General features: G+C 40.9%; 1 protein-coding gene across 14 annotated transcripts in view; it reads left to right on the top strand.

The window, feature by feature from the left end:
• BTRC (beta-transducin repeat containing E3 ubiquitin protein ligase) overlaps positions 1–26,672 on the top strand; it is a 118,862-nt gene that overhangs the window by 72,743 nt on the left and 19,447 nt on the right. For all 14 annotated transcript variants that reach the window (XM_075504676.1, XM_075504677.1, XM_075504681.1 and 11 more), the window contains 2 exons: positions 20,894–21,125; positions 25,783–25,969. In XM_075504676.1, the coding sequence (XP_075360791.1) occupies positions 20,894–21,125; positions 25,783–25,969 (419 nt within the window). The remainder of the gene's footprint in view (positions 1–20,893; positions 21,126–25,782; positions 25,970–26,672) is intronic.

Consider the following 26,672-nt stretch of genomic DNA (forward strand, 5'->3'; position numbering starts at 1 on the left):
CTCCTCAGTTAAAAATACTATGCATGCCATGTGGCTTTCAGCAGCAAAAAAAAGAGGAGAGATCAAATACTGTGTTGATTTCCTAATGCTCCTTTTTGGTTTTTTTTTTTTTTTTTTTTTTAATCCATGGGTTTCTTTTGTGCCAATATTTTTCAGTTTATTCACTTACCAACAAGAAATTATAATTTGAAAGATTTGGCTGCTGTAATTGCTAAGAAGATTGACTTGATCTTTTTTTTTTTCCTAGTGGTTTGATAAAATTGCAATTTTCTCAAGTACATTCTAAAAATAGACACTGGAATTAATGACTGTCAGATCTGAATACCAGTCTTAGGAAAATTTGGTATTTTTGTAAAGGGAAAAAAATAATGTGGGGAAAAGAGTGATACTAGGCAGCGACTTCTGGGAAGGAAAATAAGAAATATTATGAAACAGTATTAATGTTTGTAGTGCAGGGGAATCCAGCTACTTCTGATTAACATGGTTCCTGTTCTTCCTTCCTTACTCTCTGCATTGTGTTTTTCAGGCATTTCTTTTCTCCTTCTCCATAATTCCCAAAGAAGTTGTAATGGTTGAAGAGTGAGGCTCCATCATTCTGCGCACAGTGTCCATGCTGCTTTTCTTTCATTTTTCTAATCGGGACACAGGGTCTTTTCACTTGTAGGTGTCCCACTTTCTAATACTGTAAAGCAAGTAGAGTCTTACCAGTTTCCAAGAGAAGCCAAAAATCAGCACGCTGCACCCAGCAAACTGTACAGGCTGTTTGTGTGGCTCTGCTGTACGCTCGCACCCACCCATCAACTTTGCATTGCTTACTTTTAGGTAGGTAGCAGTAAACAGATGTGCTAGAAAGGAAAGCTTGTGCGGGTGAAGTTGGTTTCTTTGGTTTTTAGTTCTAGGCAGATCTCACTATCTTTGCTTACTGTAGTATTTTGAACTTTCTTACTTCGTAACAGTGGTGTAGCCACTTTCCTCCCCCTCCTTTAAAAATGAGGGGGCTTTGTATCAGTTTGGTGGGATCCACGTAGTTCTTATAGCTTGAAAGACATTGCATCTCTGCAAAAAAGTTAACCTGGTAAATCACAGACCTTTTGTATTATCTAAACCAGTTGTATTTCTAATATAATAATGAGTGGGGCTTGCAGTTCTGCCTGTAAAGGTTACCTAATATTTACTTTATAAGAAATGATTTCAATTTTTTATAAATTTGCTTCTATTTAACCCTTTGAAGTAAAATTTTGTTGCAGCTTCAGTCTGATTCCCCTCCACCCCCCGCAGCCTGAGGAAGAAATAAAGTTTGGTGGGTGGGATGAACAGTATTCACTTAACGAACAGCTGTTCAATATTTTATTTTATTTGTGTTGTTTGTTCTGTGCCCCGGGCTGTATTTATTGCATGCCTTTCAAGCCCTGGTCAGAATATGGAAATACAAACTTCCTCCTGGGGGTGTCCCCTGTAGTTTGAGTGCTTAATTAATGCTTCCAGTATTTCTTGGGGCAAGAGCTGGACTCATAGTGTCCCTTTTTTGTGGAGAAGTTCAAAAGTTACTTTTACAACTGAAATCTAGGGAGGAAGTAGTTTATTTATAGTAAACAATGAGGCCTCACAGGAGGAATATTAGATTAGGAATTATGGCTCCAGATTTTGAGACATCTTTTGTCTTTGTCATATTCTGCTTTTCCATCTCAGTTCTTCCATCTGTAAAAGGGGGTAACGCTGCTTAACATTTCCTTAGACATTTGGGGATCTGGAAACATGGTATCAGTTGAAGCATGTTTTGTACTCAAGTGTTATTTTTGTTTATATACACCTAATGTTGATTTGGGCTCTGTTCCTCTGGCACCTTCTCTCTCCCCAGGTCCATCTGCATTTTTAAAAGGCTGTGTTAGATGTGTATCTTGGGGAAACACACACTTGCCAATGGTTGCGGTCAAATTTGCAATCAAATATGATCCTTATGGGAGGCAGGGGGAAAGCCTAAGAGAAACTGGACACTTTCTAAGTCAAACATTCTTCTTCTTGTTGCATAAAACACCAAAAGCTCTCACAGCCTTTTGTTGTCGTTTAATAAAACACAAAACCCAGTAAATTATTCCATAGCTGCTTAAATCAGTTTGTCAGTTCCCAAAGAGGTTCCCTTGTGGGTTAAAACCAATTGGTAAATTCTTGCCCAAAAGTAATCTCACTGCAAGAGAGTAACAGGAAAGAGGCGATGTGCTGCAGAATTCACCTTAAGTATGGAGCCACTACCGTGACTCTGTAATGGGATGTCCCAGCATGGGGTATAGTATCATAAATAGTGTAAATATGCCACATGTGAATTAATAGGCAGCCTAAGGATTGTTAATGTTTACATACATGTTAAAATAAACATACAGCTAATCTTAATTCTTTTTTAACCTAATAAAATAATTTTGTTCTAGCTCCTGGTTGGGTTTTGCAACTGGATGATTTTGCCAGTGCTAGAAGTTCTTGGTTGTTTTTTGAGTCCTATTTTCTGTTAATTTAATTTAAAATGTTTCACATTTTTCACATGCAATTGTCTGTATTTTGCATTTTCTCCGTGCAGTTTTTCTGCCTCTCTCTTCCCACCCCCATGCGCAGCTCTCCCTGTTCTGGCCCCTTCAGTTTGAGAGCTGCTTTGAGACTGGGGGACGTTTGCTCCCCAGCAAGCTGGGGGAAAAGTTGTTCTCTGGGGTGTTTTTCTTCACCTTTTTTGCCTGCCTCTGAAGTTTTTCTCTACCATCTTTCAGGATCAGAGCTGTGTGTAGAGTGTTACTACTTAGTGTCTTCTCCCTGAGGCTCAGTCTGCTTAGGGAACATTCCCGTAACTCTGCAACACCCTGCGAAGTAGCTGCGTAGTATCGCAGGAGAAAAGGGGTGTCTTAGCCAGGCTCAGACCAAAACCTGAGGAGAACCAGGAGTAAAACTTGTCCTCTAGCTCTACTGACAGTCTAGTCTCCTGCTTTAACTGCAAGTTCACCTTTTCTTTCACAGAGGTATGTGCTCACTTCCTGGACTCCCAGCGATTTTCATCACAAGTTCAATAACCATCACCTCTTCATCAAACTCTCTCTAAAATAATCCTCGTATGAATGTAACTTTCTGAACATCAGGACTGACATAAAAGGGAACCCCATAGAGCAATATACCTACTTCTGTAAAGCTAGTGATGACCCGAGGCCACCACAAAGGCTTTGATGTACAGCCAGGTTCTCAGACAACGTTGTGTGTGCTCTGAGGAGGGTACAGCCGTATTGGCTTCTGCAATCTAAAGAGACCCTCACCCAGCCAGGACTCTTCTGTAGAGGGGTGGCTTTCATCTTTGAGTAAGCTACCCAGAATCCCTATACAAACTGCCACAGGGCACACTGCTGCAGGGCAAGTCGTATGGACAAGCCAGCCTAGTTTGGATCTAATAAAGAAAATCATTAAGTAATTGAAGCCTCTACAGGAAGAAATTTTCCCAGACCCCTTCCCTCTCTCTTACCCTGCCCTGTAGCTTTCAAAGAGCTCCCACAACCACAATAACCACATTGCTAGAAACAAACGCTCAGGCAACCAAGCACACACCAGACCGTGTTTAAGTAACGAAAGTTCCCAAAGCGTTCCCCCTGTAATGGCCCCAAGCAGAATGCTAGACTCCATGGATCCTATACCTGGGAACTTCCTAGAATATATATGCTTTGTCCAGCACACCAAAAGCCTTCCTGAATACTGTTGGTGAAGCCAAAACTAAGCCTGTTTGTATTATGTTAGAATTTTCCTACCTCTAGGTAAACTCTCTATATTTTACTTATTCCAATTATCCATTTCTTTCTTTGCTCTATGAGGGCTAGCAAACTGTCTACTAGCTGTTGACAGAACACCAGCAACATTTTCTCTAAAATTTCTATATCTCTTTTTTAAAAAAAAAAAAAAAAACTGGGTTAAACTGGTTCACAATTTTCAGACTCAATTTAACTTAGAAGATTTTTTGTGTGTTTGAAAAAGTAATAGCAAGTCTTATATATCTAAAGGTTTTGTATGGTTTTTCCAGCTGTATAATCAATATTACTATTCACCAGAAATCCTTCCTTGCTTAAAAATTACAGTAGTATCTTTTTATAGGTGAAGCACTTTAAAGTTCGGAAGGTTCAAAGTTTTTACTTGATTTTCACTGTCCCCTTTTCATATACACAGTATGAGTCAACGTGTGATACGTGGTAGCTTTGTTTCTCAAGTAATGCAACGTGGTATCTGATCTATAAAATATAAGTACATCAAACTTTTTGTGAATAATATAAAAACAGGAGGAGAACATTTATTTAAAGACAAATCATTTTGAAGTTTACCTATTAAAGTTTTAATAGCTAAACAGTTATTTATAAACTACTACAGAATGTAATTTGTCTTCAGAGAGATTATAAAACCTTAGCTGTACTAATTAAATCAATACATATATTAAGGTAGTAGTCCCTAAAATACATCTTGTAGTTCCCATGAAGGTGGGGTCAGAGAAACGTGAATGTATAGGTTGCATAGATAAGTTACCAGTTGGGAAGTGGGAGCAGTGCTGTTGAGTCTGGAATCTCATCTCCTACAATAGTGTTTAACAGAATAAAACAGTTCTCATTGGAGAACTTGATGTCTTACCCTCGGTTTACTTCCAAATATGTAACTGTCTTTTACCTTGATTTCTGACCATTTGTCACCATAGTAACTTCTTTGGATCAAGTGCTGACACCTAGAATCCCTTTTAATATGAAAGACCAGATCAACAGGCTTCACATCCTGTCCTCAAGTGGAGACACATTTACCTTCAGAGTTTCCTGATACTGAACTAAAGAACTCTTCATCTTACGTGGGGCCTCAAGTGGCTCAACATAAATTGTCTGTCTGGAGGTCAGACAGTTACCTCCATCATTCTGTCTCTCAAAGTAGATCACCATCGACTGGCAGGACAAGTTTTGATCCTGCTGGTTGTAAGAATTGATTTGGAGTCATACCGGGCTCCAGATGGTACCTGTTTGAGTTTTTGCTCTTTGCAGTCCCAAGAATGGCAGATACCCATTGCAACCTATACCCAGATAACTGGCCAGTTAAAGGTAGAAGCTAGCAGAAGACAGCAACAATGTTGAAATCAGCTATGTATCTTTTCTTCTAATTATGGAGGCAATAGACGATTGTCCCTAGAGACAACAGAGTTCATAGTCACAACAGCTGACTGCCCAACAGATCACAGCCTAATCTTCCCAGTGAGTGGTAAGTGACATGAAGGTAACTCCTGCAGCAAAAGTGCCTCCATATCAGGGACTCTAAGGTCATGTGCATTACTAATATCCAGATCTTATCTTCATCTAACATCCAAACATCACATGAATGAACGGCTTAAAGGTTTGCCCCAGATCCTATGAGAGTTTACCTGGAAGCAATGATGGTACGAAAAGAGATATTCTCTGTTCCTATGTAATACATTTGTTATAAATGCATCAGAGACCATGAGGGGTATCCTGTTGAACCAACTACAGACACAGCGAATATAGCCTCAGGGCAGTTTGAAGATACCTATGAGTCTCCTAGAGCTGAGACAGATGGATAAAACCATACCAGAATAAATAGTGTTCCGGTGTGTCATGTGCAGCTCGGCAGTTTAGCACCTAATGGAAAGGTGTAGGTTGTACATTTCATAAATCTCAGGTATGCTGAAGCTCATTGGGCACATGCCAGATTGAAAATTGACAGCTCTTTTTCTGGGTGAAGCAGTCGCCCGTCATCCATGATGAAAGAATGAAGCCCTACCTTAGTATATTTAATGGAGTGGAGCCTACAGTCCCATCGATGTTCTCTACTCATTGAAAGTCAGTTTGCTCAGTTACCACTCAGCAAGTTTGCATCTGTGCCCTCGCAGGTATACTCTGAGCTATAAGGTGATGAATGTCCTCTTGCAGAACAGGACATTGCCTGGTTTGTGTCATTCTACCTTCTGGGACCTCGCAGGTCACTGGTTCCAGCCTCTTGCTCTTGTGGATACTACTTTGTCCCTTTAGTGAACTTATTTTCGTCTTGCAACCTGTTAAAGGTTGGTCTGAGGTCTTTTTTCCATTCTGTTTCCATCAGAAGATGATTCCAGAACCCAGTTGTTCGAATAACTGGAAATCCTCTCCAAGTTTCCAAGCTAGCTTATTCATGGAGAGATTGTACCACTGGTTCTTCGGCTTGTTTCTTCCTTTTGTTTTAATAGTTCCTCTTCCCTTTTGGGGGCTTTATCCCCATATATTTTTAGAGAACAGTCATATCCTCTTTGTTTATTAGGATAAATTGAATGGTCCTTGGGGAGTGGCTTAATTTAAGAAATGAGGGAGGAGAAACGGTGAAGATGTTTGAGCATTTGTGTTGAGGAGTTTATTTTCTAGGAAGAATTTATTTATGTTTACTTTTCTGATTGTGCTCTCTTACACAGAAATTGTCCAGTTATTGCCCTAAACTGTACTGCAGCTATTAACAGTCTCACGTACATGTAAAGATCTAATTCTTCTGGCTGATGCGAAGCTTATGGTTTAACTGTCACATTAAGGCAGTGACACAACCTGCATTTCTTCTGAAAGGAAAAGGAAGCTTGGGCAAATGACTGCGTGCTCATCCTTTTGTCAGATGTCCTGGTCCCTTCGTTCTCTTGGAACGTTGTTCTGCTCTTTGCAGTACTCAGCGAATACTACTGCTTGACAGGATTAGGTCTCACCAGTAGTCACTGCCACTAATTGGCAGATTTTAAAATTTAGAGTTTTCTCGGAGGGAACCTAGAATGGGAAATAACTCATGTTGTGCAGTAAAAGAAACTGTTCCATATTTTCCTTCATGTATATTTAACACAATCTGTAATTTACAAAAGTAGATTTGAATTAGTCTGCCTGTGGAAGCTCATATCCAAGATAACTTCAACGAGGCAGGCAGTCCCTTGTTGTGCGTGACTGACGGCTTAGTTGAGGCTGCAGCTTGGAGACAGACAGCAGTACTCACTGCATGTGTTGCTGAACCTTATTGTTGAGGAAGATTAAAAATGAGCAACTAAGTAGTTGACCTCACAGACCTGAAAATAATATTCAAAGTAGCCGCAATTACTTATTTTACCGTAATAGTGAATCTTGACAGGCAAGTAGTCCTTACCTGCTTAGCGCATAGAGTAGTTCAAAATTAGGGAATGAAAAGGTATGAAAACAGTATGTAGCCAGGTTGTTCGGGTCCTGTGTCCTACAGGCAAACTTGCCTTCATGATGCCCTGAATTTGTGAAATACGATAGGTCTGTCCTAATTGTGTGCACAGGTTCAGATTTAACTGTATTCTCACATCCATAAAGTCTGAGATCCTCCTGTTGCTTCTCAACACAAAATGAAACCCTTGTAAAAGTGACCACAAACTGAGAATTTAGTTAAAATACATGATGATTAAAATATTTCAGCAGGTTTTTTCTGACTCCACTTCTGGCAATTTAAACAATAGCTTTTGTGCTTAGACTAACATTCATTTAGAAGAAAATAAAAGTGAAAAATACTTAACGACTATACTACAAAAAAATTAGATTGTTAATTAGGTAAGACTTGTAATTTCTCAGCAAAGAAAGCCCTCTTTCTGACAAGTAAACCTTCCTTCTAAGTCTTTGATTGTAGGTAATAAAAATGTTACTTAATTAATGCCAATTATGTGCATGTGTTTTCTTTCAAGTCACTGGATTTTACAAAATTGTGTGAACTACAGAGTTGAATCAGTTGTTCTCCTGCCATGTTAATTTAGATCTGTCAGCCCTGTTCTGGATCATAATTTGTAATCCTGGACAGTTCTGAGGTGGGTTGTAGTGGGAGTATTTTGAGATTTGATTTAGAAGATTGCAGGTGATTAGGCATCACAGTCAATTAATTCCTTGTTTGAGACCTGAGTTTTGAAACTGGTTCAGGTGAAGAGAAGTTTGGAATTTAATAATTTGTGGAAAGAATCAGCTGCAGTTCTTAGAGAACACATGCATCATAACAAAATCAACAGTTTTTGAAAAGTTTTAAATAGTTGGAGGGATGGAATTGAAAGTCAAGATTGGATATCCAAACAGGTACCTTGAATACTGCATGCTCTCAACTTGCAAAGCCAGAGAGCAGGTGTATCTGCAGTACTCTTTAAGAACCTGGTATTTGGTTGCTACAAAGAATGAATGCTACAATAGCAAAGCCTTGTGAAGCCCAGAGTTGGAAAGCCTTTTAAAAAATAATTCTCTATACAGCATCTTTTAAAAAGAATTTCACATTTTGCTTATGATAAATGAAATACATGAACATCAGACAACTATAACTTGGCTTCAGTGAAAATCTAAATCGCTTTTCTCTCCAAAAGCCTGGGAAGTGTAGATGAGCTTTGACTATGAGGTTAGAAACACAGGGTCACTTAGATTGAAAGATACCTCAGGAGGTCCAACCTTCTGCTCAGAGCAGGGTAAATACTGAATTCGTTAGTTCCAGTTAACCCCCACTGCTAGGTACCTGCTTCTCCAGAGTTTTACATGCACAGAATGTCTACCTTACAATTCAAAGTCTCCCACTGCACCCAAAAATGAAGCTAACGCTTGGAGTACGTAATGTGTTTGTATGAGAAGGGCTACATCTGGCACTAGCTGCTGCCTCCCTTTATCTCCTAAGATAGCACCAAGGACCTCATTAAGTTACGCAGTCTGGAAGTAACAAAGGCACAAAAACAACGGCTGCAAACTGCTTCCTAAATGAAGATGGGAGATATATTGCTTCTAATATACAGAACTGATGAGAGATCTCGAAAGTTTCAGTACTTGGGCATGCGTGTGCGGGGAAGTGCTGCTGATGCCATGTCTTACTACAGTTCAGTCAGCACAACTTCTTTTTTACCTGTCTCTGATTCGGATCAGAGCCGCAACTATTTGGAGATACGGGGGAGAACAGGTGGACTGCAGTGTCAGCCCAAAGGGGCACGCAGCTGAGGGTTGCCAGCATCACTAACAGATCTGCAACTGCGGAGGTCTTGCTTTCACTTCAGATGTCCTTGCGCTCTCGCTGGACAGGTCAGATACCAGACTGTAACCCTCTCCTGCCACGTATGAGAGGTGTGGGGAGAGAGAAATCATTGCCAGCACTTTTCTCCAAACCCTCTTAAGGGGCTAAAAGGAATGGCCTTGGATGCCATCTGTACTGCGGGGAGGAAGGTCTGTGTGTCAGGATTTGGGTGCAGCAGCAGGCCCGTGTACATTCGGGCCCAGAATGGCAAGGACAGCTGTCGGCCGGGACTGAGGGACACCGGCGGGCGATGCCGGGAAGTTTTTGTCAGGTGCTTCTGTCATCTACTTGGATCTAGTTACTTCTAGTCTTTCCTACTCGGCTTGTCAGAGACGTAAAAACGTAGCTGTGGATAGCCTAACACATCCTATTGTATTTCTTCATCTCTGTCACATACTAATATTAAAATTGCAAACTTCTAAACCCAGGCAATGTTCAGAAGTCCCCTGGTGGTTACATATTGAAATTGCTGTGATGAGTAAAGGAACTTAACTAAAGTGCACCCTCCCTAGGGCGCTTACCTTCTGGGGTGTGTGGGTTGTTTGATTTTAGGAGGTTGTATTGATTTTAGGAGCGGTATCTGGATGCGGTGTCTCAGTTTGAGAAAACTCGAGGTGAAATTTTTTCTTAACACACTCGACTTTTGATTCTGCTTTGGAAGGCTGCCGAAACGATTAGTGCAGCTGCATTTTTTCTAATTGGTGAAGTCAAGGCCGTGCCTTTTCCAAGGACTCTGTTTTGTTTAGTTTTTAAGTAAGTGACAAATTTGTTTCCTGGCGCTTGAGGGGAAGTTTGCACTTGTGTAGAGTGTGGTGTGGTGTCACCTCGTGACATTGCTCTCACCGAGCACCCTGAGCACCTTTCGTGCAGAGACGTTCCCAGCATTAAGCTACGCTTTGCCTCTATGTGAAGTGCGAAGTACATCTATTTAACAGACAGACTCGTGAAATGAAGAGGAGTGACTTGCCTGTGGCAGCGCAAAAAGGCAGTGGGAGAGTTAGGAGTAAAACTCGAAAGACTTGGCTCCCATTTTCCTTTCTTATTTTTACATTGTACTGCCAGCTTTCAGTTTATCAAGAATTAATAAGTAATAACCTATGATTAAAAAGGGCTGACAGTCTTTCTGTCATGAGATGTTTCTCTGTCTTCAGCGTTGTGCAGAATTCAGCAGGGTTACACCTTTTGAGTTTTACTTAAGCGGCATTACTCAATATTTAATGCTGAAATAGAAATACGTAATTCACAACTGCAGGCGACCTGTCAGCAGCATCGGGATGTTTGTCAGCTGCAAGGGAGGGTGAGGTAGCAAGACTTTTTGTGCTGTGAAAATTGAATATTTTCAACAACTTTTTCATTTAATTTCTTGCTACATTTCACATTGTACACACAGCTGACATGATAATCCTTCAGCTGGTCCTAAATTACATTTTAAAATAGAGATCAGTTAATTATAGCAATCTGAGTATTTTTAATCGGTTATAGAGGGAATTTCTCCTGACACTTGTTTCTCCTGAATTTCAGATAAACTAGTGGATGTATTCTTAATTATTCATGTGACAGCAAAAAGTAAATCAAATAAAAATTACGGACAACCCTGTGCAAGACTGCTTTAGATGAGACGAGAAAGTCACAGTTTAGCATCTATGGCTCTTCTGTTTCGATAGTGCTAGAGGGAGCTCTAACCCCTCGATCAAAGGAACAGGCTATGAATGGTGCATCTGCCTAGTTTGGTCTGTGGTAGGAAACGTTGAATTCCCTTGATGTTTAATTTTATTTTGTATCGGAAGGTTGCATATGTTTTTTCCAGGCATGATACCGGATTGCTTTTCCTAGATGAGAAGATGCAAATAGTGTGTTTTCAAGTCTACTAACACTAGACTTAATACAGGCTATTGTGAGCTGACTGAAAATACAGGAACAAGTGAGAGATATCACAAAGGTATTTAACAAGCAGCATGCAATGGTAAACTCTAATGTTCCCTTCCTTTCACAAAGGAGGACAATTCTCATAATAGAAGACCTAATGATATTTAAAAGAGAATATATTTAAAACTCTTGGAAGGAAAAGCTACTTTACTCAGTATGTGATTGGTTCTTAGATGTTTAGCCAATTATTATAGTGGAAGTTAAAGAAAGGGTTGGTGATTGTTAGATAAATTTACAATGGGATGCATCAGTGCATGAGGGTGGAAGAAATTTCTCACACGATATGCTCCACACTGAATACAGTCTTGATTTGACAGGAAAGTAACTCTCAGAAGTGGGATGAAAAGAAGAGAAAACTTAGCCTGTATTTGTAGAAAGGGAAATGCAGGTAGATTGATACTATTTTCACTGTTTATTAATCTCATTAAAGGAATAGTGGAATAATGCCTTTGAGTGAAAGAACATTATGTGGAAAATACAGTATGTTGAAGGACCAAGTGAGGCTAGCAGTCCTGTTCTGCCCCAGTTTACTGGGGGCTTTGTATTGTTTATATGTTATATTCAAACACTTCCACTTTGATTGAGTCTACTATAGGGAGTGGAATACTGGAAGGCTCCCTCCCTCCTTTAGTTTGAGGGCTTTTTCTGAAAGCACAGAGCCAAGGAGGAATCCCTAGTGTGCTAGTCTGTGACTTGGGCTTCTGGCTTGTGCAATTTGCGTAACAGCTGATAGGGACAAAGTCTGCTCAACTGTAAAACTGAATATGCCTTCCTGAAGTGCTGTCATGGTCAGAGCTGGTCACTTGTTGTTGCAGAGGGTACTATTTCTTGCCTTTCTTCCGTTACGTACTTTCATGTATCAACAGCGTTTGGCCTAACCCAGCCTAATGCAATTTCTGAAGATACAGAATTCATTAGAGAATGTCCTTAGCTTGTGTTTTTGGAGTCTGTTCGTCAGTTCATGAATCTCTTGCCAGGTACCAATGAAAGAATGGACCAACACAATCTTAAGATACAAAGTCATAGAAAACTTTAAGTTAGGATGGACCTCTGAAGGTCTCCAATCCAACTGCCTATTCAGAGAAGGATTACCTTCACAACCAGCTCATTTTGCTGGGGACCTTGTCCACTCGTATTTTGAAAATCTGCCTCTTAATGTCCAGAGTTTTGCTTGCTACAGCTTGTGCCTGTTGCCCCTCTTCCTGTTGTTATGCACTTCTGAAGACTCTGTCTCACTTTCCTCTGTAACCTCCCTTTAGGTAGTGGGAGGCTAGTAGATAGCCCCCAGTCCTCCCCAGGCCAAACACATCCAGCTCCCCTAGCAATCTCAGTGGTCCTCCATGGGAATCACCCCAGTTTGCCAGCAAGGTAATGTTTGAGTGCAAGGTTAGCAGAACAGCTCATCTCGAGAAGACAATGCTCGTTAGTGAGTGGAAGTTACGGGATGATCCTGAGGGGTTGTAGGAGGCTATAAGGTAAAATTTGGCAAGATTTTGGCTGCAGCCCACTGACCAGCTTTGACCTGACACTGTGCAAGAGTATTTCATGGACTTTTCCTCTTACAGCTGCCTCTGTGGTGGCTGCTAACAGCAGTAGTATTGGTATCAGCCAGCGTGAGCTGATGAGATGTCCTCTTCGAGATCTAGCTGGACTGGTGGAAAAGAATACCACTCAGCCTCTGTCTGGCTGCTGCAGGTTGCTGCCCTCCAGGATCTGCCAGCGAAACTGCAAACCTGCTTTCAGTTAAGGTGAGGTGTTTTAGCTTAGACAGTTTAAATAGCAGGTCTTTGCTAACAAGCTTATTTTGACTGAAATAGGTTAGGGAGTGCTCGTGTAGCCAACCCTGCCAGCAGATCTAAGAAATACGTTTGCAGTGAGAGTAAAGCACGTACATGAATCTTGCGGTTCTTCAGAATGCTGCTGCATTTTGTTTGTTGCATCTCTCCAGTACACCTGGAAATATGTAGTACTCCTGTAGCTGGGAAATGGTATATGATATCCAGCATGTATATTCATGACTTAGAGTTCTCACTTTGCCTTGGCCAGGTAGTTTGGTGCGCTTGTGCCCTCTTTGTTGTTGGTAGCAAAATGCATCTCCAAGGAGGAAACTAATGGAAAATAATACTGTGTAAACTATCTTAGAGGGCTTGTGTTTCTTGATGATAAAAGCTTTACATAGAACCACAGTGTTTTGAAAATCTCAGTAGTGTTATTGAGAGCAGATAACGGGTCTTTTGGGTCATTCTCCCCCCTACTCGTGTGTTGTTCCCGGTGGTATAGTCTTCACTGTTTAGCCATGTTTTGAATCACTTGAGTCCACCTACCTGTTCCTGGCTGCTTTTCTCTCTGAGTTAAGGGAGTAGTTGGAGCAAAAAGAAAATCAACAATAACACCCATAAAGAGTAACTTCACTCCGGCAGTAGATCATACTTGGGTATTTTAAAAACAGAAGCAACTGTTCCAGAAAACTATGAAACTGCTGCTTAGAGCATAGCTTATGCCTTTCCCGGCCATAAATGAGCCCTTTGCTGCTACTGGCCATTACCCGATGACTTTAGTAGACTGGTTCTCCAAGTGATAATGTGCATATTCCTTCCCTCCATTAACAGTAATAACATGTAATGGTCCCAGCAGTTCAGCTCTGGTTCTGGTAGCCATGCCGAGGAAGAAAGCATTTCCTTTGGTGACTTCCACTGGAAATGATTTGTTGTTACTGGAGGATCTGCTTTGAAATTTGTGTATGATCACTTTACAAGTAATAAAAGGTATGCCCTGAAATCTAGCTCTTTAAGAGTGGTGTCTGCCCTCCCCCCCATATGTCTAGATGTGCATTTGGTCAGGGATCGTAGTTTGGGAGAGTAACATATGCCAGTGCTGTGCTGATGCAAGCAGATTTCTCATCAGTGCTTGTTATTTGCAAAGACAACTTGGAGATAAGGGAGGAGGAGGAGAGGGACTCCCAACTCACATCCATTGCTGGCATCAGAGAAATTTTATTTTGGAGGTTTTTGCTAGCACTTAAAATCTAGATGGGAGACCTATATCAAAGGAAAGTTTACAATAAGAGCTACGAGATTCCAGACAATTAAACTTTATTAGTCTGTCTGAAACATTAAATATTAGCTTAAAAGAATAGTTTTTTAATCTCCTCTCCCTGTTGCTGTTTACTGTGTAGCAGTGTGGGAGGGGAGCAGCTTCTCCAGCAAGGTATTATTGCTGCTGTTTGTATAGCCGGTGTGCAAGTGCCCATGGCTCAGCCCTGCCTCCCCAGTCCCTGGAGAGACTCAACATGTTACTTCCCTGGTGTCTGCAGCTTTCTCTGGCCCTAAACCAAAACAGCCTTCTCCCTTTCTTCTGTGTCTGAGGTAATATCCTTAGCCAGGTGCCCTCCAGGCTGACACCATATCATAGGTACTTAGATGGTACCTCTGAAAACTATTGGCCCCCCAGGATTTCAGAAAGTGCAGGAGGTTGGGCTGCTGTGTCCAGCATAATTCCAGTGATCTTTCATCTAGATGTATCCTTTCTTATCAGTTTTTCTGCAGTGTGATTAGAAACCACATGTGGACAAGCAGCTAAAAGCCCCAGACAGGCAAAATTACTAGTTCCTTGGGTGTCCAGGGGACTGTTAGTTTCAGTGTGAGCATGTATTTTGAATTTTCTCTTGCAAATAAATAGTAAAGATGCTGTGGTTTCTTTCATGGTGCTTTCTTTTTGACTCTCAGATGTGATTGATGATCATCTACTTCTGGGTTATGTTCGTTTTTCAGAATGTTTCAGTGAGCTTTGCAGCGTGGAAACTAATTCAGTACTGAGTGAGTAAGTCCATATATGTGCTAAACCCATGGTTAACCTCACAGAGACTGTTATGTGAGATGGAGGCGGACAGAAATGGGTAGATTCTAAACTGAGCTTTTAAAATAAAAGTAAATGGAGTGAGTTGTTTAATGACCTAGCCATTGTAGCTTTGCTGTCAAGTCAAACACTGGAAAAGCAGGTTCATCCTGCAAAAGAGAAAAATGAGGAGCTGGCTACCCTACTCGTGTCTTCCAGGTGCTGTGGCTCACGAGATCCTGCTCTTTATGGTGAGACATCCCCTCGCCACCCCCCAATTCTCAAAGCGAAGGAGCTCTTTAATAAGAAGCTGCCAATAAGGAGCTGCAAAAGACTTCTCTCTTTGCTTAGCCTTGGCAGTCTGGGAATCAGTTCTGCAGCATTTGGTAATTACAAGCCTAAAAAAGAAGAAGCCAGCCATAGAAATTGAACCTGTATCCTCTTAATTATGCTGTTACTGCCTTTAGGCCATGCAAACAACACCCTTTCAACAGGATTCTCAAATACTAGCTCTGCCCTTTAGCATGGGGGCCTGGCATACGTTTTCAGCTCACCATTTTTGTTACGTTGCTACATTGGAGTGGTATTGAGTGGTACTTCATCACGGGCAGCAGCAAGCAGTTTCATGGCCACACAAGTAGCTTTGGAAAAGCCAGCCGTGCTGAGGTTCTCTGGCTAAGAGCAGCTTTACAGGCATCAAACCGAATCATCTCACTGCCACACTGGTACTTTTTAATCCCTGTGCTATTCCCACACAGCTTCTAACATGCTCCAAAATTCCTGAGCTTTGTGCCGCTGCTGAAACTAGTTTCATGTCTGGATTCACTGTTGTGGGTATTTTTAATGTGGTTAATCTTGAAGAATATTCAGGATATAGAGACAAGTGTGGCTTTGCTTTCATTGTGAAGTTCCCGTCTCCCCCCCACACACACACTCTGGACATACACCTCCATGGTTCCTTTCTTTGTCATCCCATTGCTTGTTTTTTTCCCCAGTGTCTTTTATCTTGTGAGTAAAGTTTGAACAGTACGCAGAAAGTTAACTGCCTGGAGTCTTTTAAATATAAGTAACACGCACCCAGTAATAAGCTGTCGGTTGTTTTTTTGCTGCCTGCAAAGAAACATAAACACAGCGCTCATTTCTGGCAGGTTTTTACTGTCAGAGTTTCTCCTATTATATTTATCTTACAATTTGCCAGGGGGTGAAGTTATTAAGTTTTAGCAGCAGCCATCGATCAAGTTCACAAGTTAACACGATAAAGGCTCTGTGCCGCTCCGATCCGGGAAAATGATGATCCTCACTCGGTAATTAACTAAATGAGAAAGTTAAATCTTACTTGAGAGCTGGGAGAGATGAAAGAGAGGTGTTTGTCAGTTTCTCAGTGGAAATTAGAAGCAGTTTTCTGCAATTCCCTAAGCTGCTGCTCTGTCATATTTTACATAAGCACTGGGAAAACGTCTTGTAATTAGTGCTGTCATGGAGGATTTTTTTTGCTGAAGGATGTTGGAATAATTCATTAGATTATCAAGAAAGGCTTGTGTCCTGAAATGATTAGCACAGTGAAATTTAAACCATTAACGATAACAAGTTTAGAGCTTGCTGCAGTGCAGAGGCACCCGGGGTATGTCTGTGCCTATTTCAATCATTTCTTATAATTAAACATTATGTCCTCTTTTTTCCTCCCTTTCACTAAGACCCATCCAAAATTCCTGTTAAGGTGGCTCTGTCTAGATCAGGGACTTAACCATGACTGGCGGTGCAAGCAGCTGGAGGTGAAATGCTGTGGCTGCAGATAAGCAGTAGAAGACATCTCTCTGCATCAGAGCTCGTAGTCCCAGGGAGTCCGGGAGGGAGGGGAGAAGCCCAGTATGACTGTCGGTACTGGAATGCCGAAGGGAAGTCCCTTCCTTTTGTCTGGAGAGAAACTCTTGAGAAATTTGCAGTGGTGGTCTAAGCTCTCCATCTTTTCAGAGCTCCAGCATGAAGATATCTTGAAGGTTCAGAAGGTCCCAAACCTTACTGGGATCATTTGAGCCATTCTCGATATTCTAGGAGACAGCTTCTCTTTTTCTTTGACTTCAAGAGATGTCTTCTTACATTAAGAAGCATATAATCTGAATTCATCCACCCTGTGGAAAGTGCCTTAACAAAGTCCTCTGCAATGATTAGAGGACATGGTGGTTTTTTCTTTTAAATATATAAAAGTTGTGACCACTCATATGAATGGGGAAACACTATACCTATACTAGAATCGGAGAACTGTGCTTGTGTTTGTTTTTTCTGTGCTTTAGGAGGGTCCTTGGTCCCCTGTACTGAACGAAAACAAAAGTAACCTTGGTTGTCGTGTGTGGGTTACAGCTGTGATATACCATGGCTGTTTTGTTTTATATGCAGAGCAGTAGATTTATCCAGGCTTTATTTCTCTGTGTTGAAATATTGCACCTTCCTATAGTTGCAAGCCATTATTTAGATTAAAGTCCTTTCATATATTAGTCCTCTTCTACTTCACTGGGCATACAAATGTGCTTTGTGGTAAATGTAGCCATTTGGAGAAATGGTCTTGTAATTATGGGCTGCAATGGAGCATAGTACGTAGATCCCTGAGCTAGTACCAACCTGAGGCACTCAATCCCCTGGGTTTCCTGGCACAGCTTACTAGCTCAGGCACACTGTTGTAGAAGGACACCTCTGCTGTTCCTGCAGATGACTTGTGCCTAGAGCCAGCTTGGGCACCTCTCAGCCCTCACAGGGGTTTGTGAAAGCGGAGACAGAAAAGCTTTATCTGTTCCCAGTTAGTAGTTTGCTCTGTTATACCCAAACTTCCTCCCAGGTGACAGACTACCGGTGCTTATTCTTCTTTGCCACTTTTGGAAGTGAAGCTTATAAAAAGCATAACCACACACAGTGCATTTGGATGGATATTTACCCTAGCAGTATGGATGGCATGTGGGACAGTTCTTTCTTTTTCAGGTGAGGCCTGGTTACTGTACCAGGAGAGGGAAGAGGCTGTAGACGATTGTGTGCTCCAGGAAACTGTTCTGAGATGGTTTGTCGGGAACTTGAGGCAGTTGATCAGAATAGTTGAGTCATCAGGGTTTCTCAGGAAGCAAATCGATTCTCTTACTGCGAGTAACCACCCTCCCCCCCAACGCTTCAATAATATAGATGCTTGATGTTGTTGTTTCGTTGTTGGCTTTTTTTAATAACAGGCCTTTTTCACTGAACCCCCAGTGGATTTTCAGGAATCTTCAAATTGAAATTCTGGAATTTTGTTCTAAACTGTAGCTACAGACGGTCTGGGGGAGGCATGTGAGCAAGTATTGCGATTGAGTGATTTGTGAGCCCTGTGAATTCGTCTGTCTCTGCTCTGCAGAACTGGTGTGTTTGTGGTCTGCCCTGTCCTCCTGGTCCCCTGCTTGCATAGACCACGGGACCTGCTGGGCACACCATGGCTACCTCTGAGCTTGCCCTCGCTCCTTTTGATGGGAAACCGGAGCAGGCAAGGGTGCAAACCAGGTCTCAAGCTGACATTGTCAGAATGAGGCCAAAGGATGTGCATGAACCTAAAAAAATAGTGTTTTCCTGTCTACTAATTTGGACATAAACACTGTAACATGTATAGTGCTTTTCTTAGCAGATCCACTATATAAACCTAGAGTTTGACTTCCAGAGCTGTTACAAGTGTTGGTCAATGGACTCTCTTAATTTACTCATTATTCCTACCCAGGAGGCCTGTATTCACTTGGGATCCAGGCAAAATGGGTTGTTTTGTCCCATCTAAGCCATCTGTTTGTACACACATAAGCCATTACTTGTTTTTGCAGATGTTGCAGCTTCTCTTTGATACCCCAAACCTATGTTTTAGAGGTAATTGGGGAACTGAAGGCTGCTGGGAGAAGGGTGCTCAGGAGGCAAGGAAGGGCCGGAACATGGTGGCACCCCGTGAAGGGAGTTGCCGCTTTTGTGGTCTTTGCATATCAGCTGTAGCTCAGCATATTAGTCAGACTTCACAGTCTCTTAAATTAAAAGGCAGAAGTATAGGTTTTTTAAACATCCTTTGTAGAGACAGCCTGTTGTGAGATTGGCTGCACAGCAAACAAAATGAGAAATTAAATGAGATCAAGCTTGTAGAATACAACATCTCTCTGCTGTCTTAATCCAGCATTTTTACAGGGATGTCTGTTTTTCAGGCAGCTTAACTGCAGCAAAAATGACCAGAATCCCTTAAGATCAATGTTCAGTGCAGTCCGATGGTAATTATTTTTTGCCAGGCTGTGGTCTTTGCTAGAATAACTCCAGCCTTTCACACCTAGGACTTCATGTGCACAATTCCTTTAGAGATTTCTGAGTTGGCCCAAGAGAGAGTATTTCTTTCCTTCTTCCAAGTAACTGGGTCCACGACTCACCTGCAGTCAGTGCTGTCCATGTGATGACCAAATGAAAGTGTAGCTCAGTCATAGCATGATCTTACTGGGCACACACAGAAGTTCGCAGGGAGGAGTGGAGATAAAAGTAAGGTTGAAAACACTGAGCTGCAGAATGGAGCACTGATGATGTGATCTCCATGTTCTGTGTTCTCAAAGAAACTTAAGTCAAACCATAATTCAGAAATAGAAGAAACTGCTTGTTAAAAATGACAGCTAATTACTGTCTTTTTCTACACTCTGTCCAGCTCTGCTGGAAATGCTGAAAAGAGTATTTAGGTGGATTTTCTCTAGAAAATGAAATGTAAATTGTGATTAGTTGAGTAGATTTTCGAATTATGAGGTTTTTGGTGTTTCAAAGTCAGGATTGCTGTTGGGGTGGGGTGGGGTATTGAAATACAGGAATTATTTACTCCTGAGAAATAAGGAATTCCTGCATTCTAAACCCAGTTTTGGTAACTAGATTTTGTGGTCTCTAAATAACCCACTGTTTTGGCACTTGCTGAAAAAAGGCTTTTTTGTTGTTTTTTCTTTTCCTGTAAAATCAGTTAATCCATGCATTTCTTTTAGATCATTAGATACCTTTGCAGATAGATTTAGGTACTTGTTTTTTCCCCTTAAAGTTAATAACATCTCCTGGTGAGGTTGATGCCTGGAATTATCATCATAGAACAGAAATATGGCATCCCTACATAAATGTTTTCTATATTCTGATATCTGTAATTTGTTTCTAATTCTTTGATAATTAATAGAGAACCTCTAAATGCATTTTGAAAATAAAAATGATGTAATAATATTGACTGTTATTATAATGCTCTCTGGTGTTAAACCATTGCAGTGAAAGAGAGAAAATAACATGCTTTCAGCATTTAATACAAAATATTTGACTAGTATGGGAAAAAAATCATTTCCCAGCAAACAGTTAATCTTACTTGGACAAAGGATATCCTTGCAATGCAAAATGTGCACTTTTCTTCCAGTTAAATTGTTTAGAAAGCAGAAATTATATCTTGCTATCAAGTAGTAAATTGAAATGTCAGTGTTTTGTTTTGTCTCTGAAGCTCTTCTTTGAGCTGAGTTCTTCTGACAAGATATTAACAGTGCTCAGAAAGTTGAAAATCTTTTATTCTGTAAAAGAAGTGTGTACCAAATATCAGGGTGTGGTTTAGCTGGCTTTGCTCTCAAGGTATAATGTTATACTCAACAGAAGTACTATCCATTTTTTTCTCATCCATTTCATGCATTCCCTATTAATTTTAGCAGCAGTCCATTCTTCAGGAAAAAAACCCCAAAATACAAAAGCAGTTTTCTGTTGATGCATTGAAGTAACTGGTAACTGTAGATTAGGAATCCAAATGCATTTTACTGTCTGCAAGATGTAAATAAAATTGTGTTTATGTTAAATTGTCACTCAAGGTTTCCTGTCTAACCAGAGTCCTTTGTGTGCAGCTCTGGCATGAGCCAGTGCATTGTCCTGCAGGAGTTACAGCTCATGGTGGCTGCGCTTCAACTGACAACACGAAATGGAATACATGGCCTCGGCCAACTTTATGTATCAGAGTGGTTTTTTCCTTCTGCTTTTTTCCCAAAAAAATTGTAAAACCACTTGAGCTTCTTTTCATATGTGTGATTTGGGTTGTTTGTCTCCTTCCTGTTTACAGACAAAACTTGCCAATGGCACTTCCAGTATGATTGTGCCCAAGCAAAGGAAACTGTCTGCAAGCTATGAGAAGGAGAAGGAACTCTGCGTCAAGTATTTTGAACAGTGGTCTGAGTCTGACCAGGTGGAGTTTGTGGAGCACCTCATCTCCCAGATGTGTCACTACCAGCACGGACATATAAACTCATACCTCAAACCCATGTTACAGCGGGACTTCATCACTGCACTGCCAGGTATTTCTGCAGGCAGAGGGAGCTTGCTCCCTTGTCTTGTCTTCCAGAAAACTATTCCTCTCTGGCCTACCCTGCTGGAGAGGTGTCTTCTAGGGTCAGTTTGCAAAATAGATGATAGCTTTTGAATGAAAAGCTCTATACTGGTGTGAAATGTAGTAATATTTTATTTTGTATTCCTATCGTCTCTCAAGGCGTGATCTAATACCACCATAGTTTGGCTAGGAGTAAATGGTAGCTTATATATGTATTGTAAGGACAGTAATCGCAAGCCACAGGGCAGGTAGTTGTACTCATAATGCCCACAACGATGCATGAATAACGAAAAATTTTAAAATTAAAACTACTACTCTTTCTGGTTGCTCAGCTGAGGTTTTTCCTTTTCTTACTTAGATTTTTTTTGTCTTTCCTAGTAAAATACCTTCCTGAAGCCATCGCTTTGATTATGTGTTTATTGCTAATAGAGAATGGAGGACATAAGATCAAAGGCTGGAAACGTTCTGTTTTTTGCAGCTCTGTAGTGCTTTTCATTGAGAATATTATCCCAGCTGTTCTCAGATGTGGCATTGGGTGTATCTCACAGAATGCACACATAAAGTAGTGTACATGCAGTTTTGTATTGGCCCTGTCTTATAGATGGGAAAAGTGAGTCAGCAGGAGATAAAATATATGCAGCAATAGATTTTCAGAACCAGACAGAAATTCCTGGCTCTTTGATCTTTTTTTCAGACCATTAGATTGTACCTCTGTAGATAGACAGATAGATAGTTAATAGATTAGCATTCCCATGGCATAGGTCCTTAGTTTGAGATGGACCTGAGCAAGCAGTGCTACAGGTGTTGTCTCTAAATAGCTAGTTGAAGAGAGGAGTTTCTTGCCAAAAGCTTGTTCTGTGAATACCTTTGGAGAACTGCTGAACTCTGACAATTTGTTCAATCCAGTCATTTGATCATTCTTCAGAAGGGATTTCTCAACATGAAATTTAAGTTCTAGGGTTAAAAGATGGAAAAAAAGCATGTTTAACTGTGAATTGTACAAAGCATAAAGGCACTGCAGGAGTTTTGCTATGAAGTTAAATACGTAGACTCACTGGATTTTTAAGCTCATTGTGCCCAGTAATCAAATGGCTGTTGTAGCATTAAAAAAAAATTGTAGTTATGCTAAGTACCTGCTTTGTGTTAGTTTTAGTAGTCCAATGGCAATAATCTCGTGTACTTAGAGCAGCATTATAAGTTGTGGAGCTGTTCTGTTTCAGAAAAATAGAGAGTATTTTGAAAGTGCATTGGTTTCCCCACTTTTAAAGTGGAAGTATGCGTATAGTTACATACACAATTTTTCCAGGTCTTTCTCCACAAAACTCCATCAAAGCAAGCCAGCACGTCTCATTTACACTTGCTTAATTTCATCCTACAGGCCTTTATCTGAAAATTTTGGGCAAATGTTATAAATATTTTCAGAGGCATTCAAAATTTCCTAGGCATACCGTATTTGTTAGTGGACTTTTCACAGTTACCCAGGAAGCAGCTAATTTTACTATCTCAGAATGCAGAACAGATAGGAATCAGGCAGCTAATATGTGAGTATTTGAATAGTTGTGGGAACTGTGTGCTTAAATAATGTATGTGCATCAATTTGCATATTTGCAAAGTGCTAATGTCCTAGCAAATATAGCTCTAAGGGAGAAAATTAATGGCAAGGAATTACACTGGCACAGACTCTGCAGTCTGCAGGATGTCCTGAGTATAGGCAGGTTTTTAACGAGGGGAGTGGGAAAGGAGAAGGTAAGAAACTGCCTAGGAAAGAGCGATGAACCTAAAATTTTAAATTAAGTCACATAATTAATAAACCTAAACTCTTTAAGTATCTTTTAACTTTTTGGAACTCTCAAGTGTTCAGTATTCTGATTTCATTTTTACTCCTTCATTTCTCTCTCCTGCTCTCCCCCTCGAGTAAATAAAACAATAAAGCTTCTTCAAAATCATGAGGTATCTTATCTCTGTCCTCCTAGCACTGTCCCAAAGAATGACCAGAATTAAAGGTAGTTTTAGATCATGAGCATGTTTTACTAATATAGAGTAAAACTGGCTCAGATAATTTTCCCAGTACTTTGAACAGAATTAAAGTTGTTTGAAAAATACAGCTTAACTGTGTACTTAACAAACTTTGTTCTGTTTCTGAAGAATAAGGTCTCTGTTTAGCATTTCCAAGCTGCTTAACATTTTTTATGAGGAAAGTCATTTTTATAAGGGTTTCATGTGTGAAATAACTGAAACATTCTTGTTGGTATGGAGGACTGAAGGGCTAATCATGTTTCACATCGATTCAGCAAAAACTTTTGTGAGCAGAGATTTCTCTTTTTTAAGGAAAGAGTGCTTTGTTAGATATATGTCTCAGTGAGTTGTGCTGTTCCTAAGAAACAAAATAATAAAATTGAGTTTGCAGCCAGGCCAAAATAGCTCTACCCATCCACTTACCATAAATGTGAGGAGGAGAGGCCACAATATTAGTGTTCCCTCTCTGCGAAGGGTCTAGGATCAATGGCAAAGGATGACTTACGGTCATGGAAGTAGTTTACAACACCTCATTGCAGCAAGATCTAAAGTGCAACTACTGATGATCCAGAAAGGGCAGGTGGGTTAAAGGCAGACTTGTGGGTGAAGATTACTGTGCCCAGCTTATGCAGTGTAGCCATGCTTCCTAAAGCCACCGATTGTTCCCCATATAAAATAATTTCTTGCTGTGATGCTGCTGACATAAGGCCACCAATATGGATACTACACAGGCAGGCATTTGTAAATGTCCTGGTGGGTCTGTAAATGTCTGTGGGCTCACTGGAAGCAACACAGACTGGGAAAGCAAATATGCCATTTCCACCCAATGGAGAGAGCTCAGGGCTGCAGGAGGTGTCAGGGTGGGGAAGCAGGGGGACATGGTGTCCATGTCTGCCCTACCAAATAGCGGAATTCCTGCAAATTCCAGTTCACATTCACTGAAACATTGTGTGTCTCTTTCCACAAATTGCTGTAGAGCCAATCTAAATCTACAAACACTCTTTTTTTTTCCTTTTTTTAAAAGAATTTTATATCATAACCGTATATATCTTTTCAGATTAAATACATAATAAAGGCTGCTGATGCTTTTATTTTGCAGGTTGACATCTAATTTTGCATCTATAAAGATAAGAAATGTCAGACCTCTTTCTGCACTCTCTGGTTGTGCATGGTATCATTCACATGCTTTTTCTACATATGAATGGAAGCATAAAACGCTGAGCAGAATGTCTCACCCAAAGTGTATTATAAATTGGGGATGTTTGAAAGGAGCGAGAGGAGGCATGCTGAACTTTCTCATTTTCATGCATTGGGAGATAATTTTGAGGTCTTTCAGTTAACGAAAACAAAGATTGGGCCTTTTGTGTATCATGAACTCTAATCAGAATCAGCTGATTGCACCCAGTTTGGGTTTGGAGAAGTACGGACATGTGACTGAACATGCACTTCCCGCTTTTTCTTTCCCTGTCACAAGCAGGGCCTGGTCTTTGAGGCTGTAGTTTTAAAAGCAAGAAAAAAACGTATTTAACTCTGTCCCAAATGTGAACCAGAGGGAAGGTGCATGTAATACCAATCTGCCATGCTTCCTTTTTGGTTGGTCTGAACATTATGCCTGAGGGATGATGGAGTCTGAACTACAACTTTCACAAAGCCTCTGAAATTTGACCTGTGAGTGAGATAATCTCTTGATGGTGTGTCTCAGTTGTGAATTAAACAGCCTCCAAGAGAAGCTGTATTTATGCAACATCTCATTTAAAAGGCATCTTATTTTCCTGAAGTCTTGCTGGTGGTGAAATTTGAGTGGGTAAGGGCACATTTTTACTGAATACATCCATCCAGTTAAGAAACATAGCATAACCTTCCCTGGCCCCCAGCTCCACAGACGTTACAGCGGGCTGCTTGGTGCTAACCAGGCAGTCACTTTAAATTTCACGCCAGCCATGTTGAAACAAAGCCAGCCCTGGTATTCACACTGGAAAATATTTACAAATAGTACCATTTTGGTGCATATTTTTCCTCCACCCACTAAAATAAATGAAACAAGCAAACCTGCTTCACTTTCCCCTTACACAGCCACTCCTTCCCTCTCTACTTCCCTGTGCATCTGCATATCTTTCCCTCCCCCATGTCTAAAGGTACCACTACCCTTCAGGGCACACATTGGGAATATATATTTTTTTCTTCATTACGTTTAAAAGCTACTGCTTTAGCAAAAACAGCTTTTGAGCCGTTGGAACATGAGAACAGCTGTAGCAGTGAGATGAGAAATGGTCCTAATATAGAGAGATTTTGGGGGCTGCGTTGCTGAGTTGGAAATGCCATCCATAGAATATCCCCCTAGTGCTAAAACCCATCGAAATAGATTGGAATGACTTCTTGGATTCTTTATTATTTTTAATGACTTGTGTTATATCCAAAGGAAGTTGGAGAACGCTGTTCACTCCTGAACTTAGCTGCAAATGCTCTTCTGTGCATTTGGTCCAGCTCTGCATGCAGAAGAGGAGATGGAAACAGAGGGTATCTTTGTACTAGCAAGGGGAGTTGCTTTAAACTCTGTGTCTCCCCAGCAAATAACCTTTTTTTTCTTCCCCCCCCCCCCCCCCCCCCAGCTCGGGGATTGGATCACATTGCTGAGAACATTCTGTCATACCTGGATGCCAAATCATTGTGTGCTGCTGAGCTGGTGTGCAAGGAGTGGTACCGGGTGACGTCGGACGGCATGCTGTGGAAGAAGCTCATCGAGAGAATGGTCAGGACAGACTCCTTGTGGAGGGGGTTGTCAGAGAGGAGAGGATGGTGAGGAAACTGCATCTTCACCTCTTTTGCCCCCATTCAGGACAGTAGGTGCTGCGTGTTTCAAACCATGTTTGAAGAGGGTTATTTAGCACCCTGAAACCTGACAGTTGCTTAAATAAAAATTGAGGGGTTAGAGAGTTAGGGCATCATTTGGCTATGCAGGCAATGTTGGGGCTTTTTCCTCACCTTCCTCATCTGATCATGCTCTTATCCCACTGTGACAAGTGAGATATACAGACTGAGATTTTTACGCCCAGCTGTCATTCGGTTCAAATTAAGAAGCTGTGTACACCCCAGGGGAACACTAAACTAGTCAGCAGTTCAGAGCAGAAGAGCTTTTTTAGGGGTGGCAGTGGGGCAGCATGTGCTATGAATTAGTTGTTTCCTGATAGGTCTGTTTGTTTTCCTCAGCAGATTTTCACTATTAGATATCTGTTTAATTTTCAAACTGGAAGCTGAGGGTAGGTACCACAGAGAATAGGGGACTTTAGAAATGCAGATAGATTAGTTAATAATCATCTGGAATAGCCTTACTACAATGTGGGTCTCACTCAAGTTTGAAGCTGCTCTGTTAACATTTCATTAGAACTTTCCCTCTCAGGGGTACGTCCTTTAATACATAATTTTCTTTTCCAAGGGTGTCCCTAGGATGTTGGCAGAAAGGAAGCTGGGTATGAATATTTCATAAACAAGATAAAAGTGA

This window comes from Mycteria americana, chromosome 6 (assembly GCF_035582795.1).
Source record: "Mycteria americana isolate JAX WOST 10 ecotype Jacksonville Zoo and Gardens chromosome 6, USCA_MyAme_1.0, whole genome shotgun sequence".
In the NCBI taxonomy this organism is placed as follows: domain Eukaryota; kingdom Metazoa; phylum Chordata; class Aves; order Ciconiiformes; family Ciconiidae; genus Mycteria; species Mycteria americana.